Source organism: Sinocyclocheilus grahami, unplaced genomic scaffold (genome assembly GCF_001515645.1).
Source record: "Sinocyclocheilus grahami isolate Dianchi unplaced genomic scaffold, SAMN03320097.WGS_v1.1 scaffold42.1, whole genome shotgun sequence".
Taxonomy (NCBI): Eukaryota; Metazoa; Chordata; class Actinopteri; order Cypriniformes; family Cyprinidae; genus Sinocyclocheilus; species Sinocyclocheilus grahami.
This window is the reverse complement of record NW_015505221.1, coordinates 1,243,397-1,251,908: the sequence shown is the minus strand read 5'-3', so window position 1 is coordinate 1,251,908 and position 8,512 is coordinate 1,243,397. Positions and strand designations below refer to the sequence as shown.

Genomic DNA, 8,512 nt, shown 5'->3' with positions numbered 1-8,512 from the left:
GTTTTGTTTATAAAATATTAATATTTATATATAATATAAATTATATATATATATATATATATAAAATATAAATTATATATATATATATATATATGTAAATATTTTTAAAATATATATATATGTATGTTTGTGTATTTATATATACATAATAAATATACACAGTACACATATATTTTGTAAACAAAAACTTTTATTTTGGATTTGTGATTATGTGATTAATCACTTGACAGCATTAAGTAATATATTAATTATTATAAATATTCAATATTCAATATAAATAATATATATATACACAGTACACATATATTTTGTAAACAAAAACTTTTATTTTGGATGTGATTGATTGTGATTAATCACTTGACAGCATTAAGTAATATATTAATTATTATAAATATTCAATATTCAATATAAATATAATATATATATATATATATAATTTTAACAGTTTAAAATATTATGAAGCTGAGTGAAGATGGTAAGAAAGTCATACATTTGGAACAACATGAGAAAATAATGGTACACTTTAAATGCAAGAAGATACATATTTTTAGCCACTCAAGACTGATTTACCTTCCTCTTCTCTTTTTTCTCATCTTTCTTGGTGAAGACGGTGTGAACCCACCAGATCTTGGTGAACATGCTGCCATAGGCTAAACTGAAGCCCAGTCCTAGCAGCCACAGGCGAAACTATAAGAGAGAGAGAAAGAGTTCATTTGGGAGCTCAGCTCCAAAGCAGCCATTCGTTTTTTTATAACAAATCTTTGTCGTGTTCAAAGGTCAAGGCTGAATGAGAGGAAACGACAATAAAAAAAAGTGAGCATAACGTTTATGACACTACCTGGCAGACCACAGGGAACTGTGATCTATGGACATGGAGGCCATCGATGCCCAGAGGAAAGACAGCTGCTAATGCCAGCACACAACCCACCGCCGTCATGTTGTTCAGATAGGGCTGAGAGTTCTGAATGTATCTGTCAGAAGGGTTACAACAGATTAGAACAGATCAGTCTACAGATATATTACACTCTATCAAAATGAGAAATCCAAAACATTTTATGCTGGGCTGAAATATTATTTTGTAACAGTCATGGTAGCATACAATCATGAAAAATCTAATTTTCCTTTATCTTGTAAAATAAGAGTGTCAAAACTTCCTTCTCTGGTTCAGTTTCCTTCCCAGTTCAAATAGGGTTTTATCAAAACCTTCATCCACGATCATTTCATTTTTTCAACGGTTTGTGTGCCACATTATAATTATAGTCAACCAGCCACAATGTGATGCAGCTTTGCAAACAATTTCTTAATTATCTTTGCTTTTCTTTTTCAGTAAAAAGATATAATCACTCTTAAAATAAGAAAATTACTTGGGAGAAAAATTGTGTAAGATAATAACTTAATGATTTGTTTTCAGGCAATATTTCTTGAATAAATTATTTTTAAATGTTCCAACTCCACTGGCAAACTTGTCATATTTTAACCATAAACTTAAAGGGGGTCATATGATGCGATTTCAATTTTTCCTTTTTCTTTGGAGTGTTACAAGCTCTTGGTGCATAAAGAAGATCTGTAAAGTTGCAAAGACTAAAGTCTCAAATCCAAAGAAATCTTCGTTTAAAAGTTAAGAGTCAACCACACCTACCTAAAACGGCTCGTTCTAACACGCCCCCACATGTCTTTGTATTTGCATAACGATTTGCATAACGCCGCCCAAATGTTCACGCAAAGAAAGAAGGCATAACTTTTATTCTCGCTGTAGTATTGTTGTTGCCGCTGCCGCCATGTAGTGAAGACACTGTGTGTTTAATTGTGAAAGCGAAACTACTTTGTTTGGCCTTCCAAAGAGGCCAGGAGCTGATCCGTGCTGGTCAAATTTTACAGCACTTCAGATCACTTGCATGTGGATTTCTTATGAACACACTAACCTGATGCTACTGTTGTATATGTTGAAGGAGAGGCAGACTATTCCCAGAAGGATCCCCAGCCCGGCAAAGACAGACACGGATACAAAGAGCTTCTGGGAAAGGTAACGAAACTCCTCGATCACCTTGGTCTGGTCTGCCGGAGGCCCAAGGCCTGTCAAAAGAGAAACCAGTCAGGGAAAATCTGAGAAACTGAAAGAAACTCTGGAGCGCAGACAGAACGGAATGGCAGATAAGAGCATACAGATCACAATGTAGATGCTGAAATAAATCAGAGACTGACTTCATTGACAGTTGGAAGAGCAAAGGCGAAGTATTCCAGCTTGGTTCAGAGAGTCTTAAGCTACGTCTGCGCTGTCAGACTTCAGAAACACAAGACTTGGAGGGAATATTAATGGATTTTTTTGACAGACAATTTTCTGTGAAATAAGGCCACTGGGCCGGTTTGACACGTCAAGTGTCTGGAAAATTTCAGGGGAAAAGGAAGCTCACGACGTTCACACATTAGCAGGACCAGACGGAATCTGACTTCTTTCACACTTTCGGCTCTTGTTTTGGAGGAAAATCTGCAGAATGAAACAGATTTTAGGATGCGTTAAATGGAGCTGCGATTACTACACTTTTATTTCTAGCTCAAAGAATAAACAAATACACTACAATATTTAATAAACAAACATCCAAAGGACAAGGAATGTGTAAAAATCTGTGACTAAAGGCTGTTATATTTCTGAACTGGTGTGAGATCAGTTTCATTTTTTTGTTCAAAACTTTTCCAACAACAACATGTTGCAAAATGAGAACGGTTTTATATATCTGGGGGGATTTTTAATGATGGCATCTGGTATGAACACATTGGCTTGTAAAATGAAGACATCTGGTTTACATGACAGGAGATCAAAGTGGAAGAGAGCAGGAAGATTAATGTCAATGCATAAATCTACTGACAAGAGTTTTTCTTGCAGTGAAACATCAACATAAAATCAACATTCAAATTTTGATGTCGTTAGTTTTAATGATCTGAAAAGAGTGTGACAGACATTTTTGCTGTTTTACGGCATAATTCAAGTCATAAATTAGTTGAGAGAAATAAGCCTATTATAATTAGTCAAAATAATTGATTAGTCGGTAGTTATGTTTTATTTAAACTTGTATTGGACAAATTACAAATTTATTTTTTTCAATGTACACTATTTCAATGTTTGTTATTTAATTTTATATTTCAATGTACACTACTTTTCAAAAGTTTGGGGTCTGTATTTAATGTTTTTTATTAGAAGTCTCTTTCGCTCACAAAAGCTGCTTTTATTTGATCAAAAATACAGTAGAAACAGTAATATTGTGAATTATTATGACCATTTAAAAGAACCGTTTTCTACTTCAATATAAAATGTAATTTATTCCTGTGATTCAAAGCTGGATTTTCAGCATCATTACTCCAGTCTTCAGTGTCACATGATCCTTCAGAAATCACTATAATATGCTGATTTGCTTTTTTTATTACTATCAATGTTGTGTTGTGCTGCATAATATTTTTGTGGAAACGGTGATACAAGATTTTTCGATGAATAGAAAGTTCAAAAGAACAGCGTTTACTTGAAATATAAATATTTTGTACATTATAAATATATTTCCTGGCACTTTTGATAATTTGAATGAGTCCCTGTTAAATAAAAGTATTAATAAAAATCATACTGACCCCAAAATTTTTAATAGTAGTGTAACATACTGTAAGTCTATGTAGCCCATGTAGTACAACACTGACATTTTTTTTTTTCAAAAGTTCAAATAAATCTTCATGGTGTGAATTAAACTAACAGCCCTCATTCCTAAATGAAGTGCGCCTACATTTGATCCAAGGTAAATTAATGTAATTAACTTAAATTTCACAGATCATCTATGTATTAAATTAGCTCACTGTGTCAATCTGAAGGAACTAAAGAGTTCACAGCACCATTGTAAACTCATAGTAAAAGTGTTATGTTATCACTCCTCACACTAATGTTATCACTCTTCCTGGAACTGTGACAAAAATGATGAATTTACGCTTCTCGCCATTCAATCTGTCACTATAATTATAACCAAAAACAGGATTCCTGTGGGAACAATAATTACAGTGATGATGGCTGTCTTGTGCATATAAAGCTATTTGAAAAAGACAAACAAATGACAGCGACTGGCAGAAATCTAACACTGAATGATAGTTAAAAACTAAAAGAATATTTCTCTGTCAGAAGCAACCGTGTCATTACCAGGGACTGAAAGCTGACCGTGAGGGACATGTGTCCATGAAAGACAGCTGGCCCTCGGGTTCGTCAAAAGTGACACAATGTTTGTTGATGCTTTTCCGAATGTCAGAACACTGACGGGACAAGAGTGACACCTGACATTTGCTACTGCAATGTGGCAGCAATGCTGTGAGAGATAAATGTGTGTGTGTGTGTGTGTGTGTGTGAGTGCTAGAAAGCTCTGTCTTGTCAGTTGATGCATTCGCACAGTAAACCTTCCGTCGTCCTTGATCTAAGAATCAGGACAGGGTGTTGCTATGGAGACCTGGCTTAACAACAGTTTCCACAGCAATTTGGAAGAGAAAGTCATGCTAAAGTGGTTGTCAGGAGCTACCAAGAGATTGCTGAAAAGCAAGGGCATTGCCATATGGTTCAAAAAGACATAAGAAATCAAGTCCTGAGCTCTGACCCGTGTTATATGTTATAAAGGCCACATTTTTATTTTAATAAAAATTAGAAACCATTCAAATGCTTGAGAATCTCACCCAATGGATTCCGGAGGAGGTTCTGCGCTATTTGGAAAGAACATCTGCCGCTTCTGTTATTATCAAGGGCAAAAACAGCAAGCAATGTCACCAGCTCGATGCTCCGCTTTTTTGGAGGAAAGAGGAAAACGTGACTAAATAGGTCATAACTCAAAATTCAGTTTTTCTGAAAATAGCCGTGATTGGCTAAAAAGGATGTACGTTTGCAAATGAGGGAAGAAAATGTCCTTTTACAGTCCCTTTTGGTGACAGGAAGTTACTGCAGAGAAAGTGAAGGAGTGGAATCACTATTTGATATTTTTAGTCAGTGTACAGGTGTTATTAAATGAAGGAAGCGTTTGTTTTAAATTGACAAAATTTTGTATATGCTTTAGTGTGATTATCAACCTTGTGTGAGATCAATATGTTTGGTAATTTCCACAATAAGAAAATGTTAAATGTGTCTGGTAAAATCTGCTACACTTTACAAGGAGAATCAATTTGTTAACATTAGGTATCATGGACAAAAATAACAAAATTGATGTTACAAATTGTGATAAATCTACATTAAGGTGTATATATATTTATACAACAGTTCGTTCTGGTTCTCAAATCTGATTGGTTGAGAACTGTGAGATATTGTACTGGTATCGCTACAGGAATGCCCTTTCACAATTTTGTATCACTCCGCTTGTTCTAGCCGGGTCTATGTTTTTTTTTATTATTCACTGAGCTAATCGTAGAGTACGTTAGTTAATATAAGAAGAAACGTCTAGCTTCGCGGTCTCTCTCTCTCTCATTTGGATGCACGTCTTGCCGCATTGTTTCTCTCTTATAACCTCATTATTTCTCACTAATAACCTAACTGAAGCAGCACATGCCCTTGATACCAATTCTAAAAGTGACGTATGTTTAACTGTCAACTTGAGCTTTGAATCTGTGGCGGAAGGAAGTAGTTCCGCTCAAAAGAGGGTTTTATTAGGCACTCCGTTGTTTCTTGTTTAATTACACACGTTCCGTCGAACTGTTGTATAAACGCAATATCACTCTCGTACTCGAGTGATACCGGCTCTATATCAGTGGCTGTGATTGCCTCCTGCACCAGGCCGCCTAATCACAGCCATGCTGATATAGAGCCGGTATCGCTCGAGTACGAGAGTGATATTGCTCATTTATATGCTCACCTAGGCTGCATTTATTACATCAAAAATACAGTAAAATACCGTTAATTTAAAATAACTGTTTTCTATTTGAATATATTTTAAAAAGTTATTTCTGTCTTCAGTGTCACACGATCCTTCAGAAATCATTCTAATATGTTGATTTGCTGCTCAAGAAACATTTCTTGTGATTATCATCACACAGCAAGAATGGCTGCCCACTGCTCTGGGTGTGTGTTCACTGCTGTGTGTGTGCATGTGGATGGGTGAAATTCAGAGCACAAATTCTGAGTATGGGACACCATAATTGGCTATATATCAAGTCACTTTCACTTTCCACAGTCTATACTGTTACTTTTGATGCATCCTCCCTAAATAAAACTATTCATTATTCCAAAAAAAAAACTACTGACCCCAAAACATAGATTGTATATATATATATATATATATATATATATATATATATATATATATATAGATGGCTTCAAAGAAAATAGACATTGTCACAGAAAAAGAGAGAACTATCTATCTAAAGCAGAAGTATCTAAACACACTCTGTGACTTCATAGGACCATACCTTGTGTGCTTTTTATAATATTCAAATCCTTCAGAAACATGCAAATCTGAATGCATTTCACACACTTTTGAAACACTGTAATCACCCTGTCAAATACAGTAAATTGCACTGTTCAGTAACTAAACTGACATTGACATCTATAATAATCTTTCACTTTTTCCCAAAACTTCTGCCTGCAGCATTGATCTTCACCTTGTAGCCATTTGAAAAACAAGCTCTAGTGAATAGTGAGGTCATTACTCGTCTAATGTAGGGCAGCGCTGCTTTGTCACCGTCACGCTGGTGGAATCCACTCAATGGGATCACAGCATGAAGGTCTGATTAGAGCCTAAATCAAGAATGACTCACAGAAGAGGACCGGGCAAATCCAGAAAATAATCGCCTCTGTATCTTTTGGGTGAGAAAATACAGGATTTTGGTGATGGCAATTCAATTCCCATCTCTTGGCAGAAAACCAATTTGTGGGATAATAAGGAAGGCACCGATTGGTGCGTTTGTAAATGATTCTAGAATAGTCTCCCAACATCCATGCCGAAAAAGGAGCAAGTTGAGCGACAACTGAGAATGTTTTATCAAAGCTATTCTAAGGGTAACATTACACCTGACAGGACACTTTTAAAAGTAAAGTGTTTCTTTTGTTTTCTTCACACTGCATTTTTAGGACTGACTGGCCAAAGAGGATGGAAAACTAGAAATGAATTCTTGAGGCACATGACACAATATAAGCGTCAGATGAATTTCTGTACTATTTACACATTCATGCATATGCAGAGTGTGAAACCACTCACCCGTTTGCGTACACTCTAAATGCAATCGATGTGAGTGTAAATAATAGGGCTGGGCTTTGACACAAATTTCACGATTTGATTTGATTCTCATTCACAAGCTTGCGATTCGATTAGATTACCGATTCGATTCGATTCAATATTGATTATTTTGGATATATATCAAGTACAGTACATGCCAAATTTACTCTAGGCAAAAAAATCTCTCAACTAATGCTGTAAAATATACACGAGAGTCAGTTGGTACTACATTACTATAATACTGAAGGTTAAAATGGACTAATTTGTAAAAATTACACTCAAGTTTTTTAAATAATAAAGTTACAATTACATAATAATATTTCTACTTCAATTCGTTTCTTTAAATATAAACATAAGAGTGGCTGTCATAAAAACTTGATGGATTTATTCAAACATAAATTAAACATTGAAATACAGTCAAATGTATAATGAATATGTTATATGGTGCATTTATTTACCAAAATGGCCCTAACTACAGTTTATTTTTCTATCTGATTAATGAGTTTATGCTCACCGAATATGTTTTTCTGAGGTAAATGTGACGTTACATGACATTGTTTACAAGCTGTTATATTGATGTCTTTGCGCAGCTAAAACACTGATTAAGCGATTACATGAGACAGGATATGGATTGTAAAGTTGTACTCTTTCTTTTAACTTACCTTCGGATGTTTAGTCATGTTTATTTTGTGCTGAAGCTGGTATTAATGTGGAGGAGATGATCAGTTCACGTGTGCCTCGCGCTGCTGTGTCTGATGATCGAGGCGCTACAGCGATCTGTCACTCCACATTCAACAGTGCCAAAACGGCATTTATTGTTTGAATATTGCAATACAATGGACAGAATTTGAAATCTGAGACTTTGTTTCATATTAAAAGTACCAAAGCACAATGCTTATTGCGATATATTGGATGGGAAGTGCCCTTCAATGTTCCATCCATTAACTGAAAACAGGCTAGACTAATCGATTCTTGGGATTTAAGAATCAATATCGTTCCGTAAAAATCAGAATCGATTAATATCGCGATATCGATATTTTTTACCCAGCCCTAGTAAATAAGTGAATTCTTTCACAGAAACTACACTTTGTGTGACGTTACAGTCACACAGCATCCCAAATGAGGGGAAAAAAGCATTTAATCTAATCTGATCATTCAGACTTAAAATCCCGTTTTACTTCAATTGCTGTTGTTGTTTTCACAGATATTAAGTCAAGTCAAGTCACCTTTATTTATACAGCGCTTTTAACAATACAGATTGTGTCAAAGCAACTGAACAGCATTATTTAGGAAAATAGTGT

At 35.0% G+C, this 8,512-nt stretch overlaps 1 protein-coding gene across 1 annotated transcript in view; it reads right to left on the bottom strand.

Moving 5' to 3' along the window:
* The window catches only part of LOC107582271 (gamma-aminobutyric acid type B receptor subunit 1-like), a 63,872-nt gene that overhangs the window by 19,525 nt on the left and 35,835 nt on the right, over window positions 1–8,512 (bottom strand). Inside the window, exons 16-18 of the mRNA XM_016268041.1 lie at window positions 1,923–2,073; window positions 839–971; window positions 571–687 (exon numbers count right to left, since the gene is read on the bottom strand). Of these exons, the coding sequence (XP_016123527.1) occupies window positions 571–687; window positions 839–971; window positions 1,923–2,073 (401 nt within the window). The remainder of the gene's footprint in view (window positions 1–570; window positions 688–838; window positions 972–1,922; window positions 2,074–8,512) is intronic.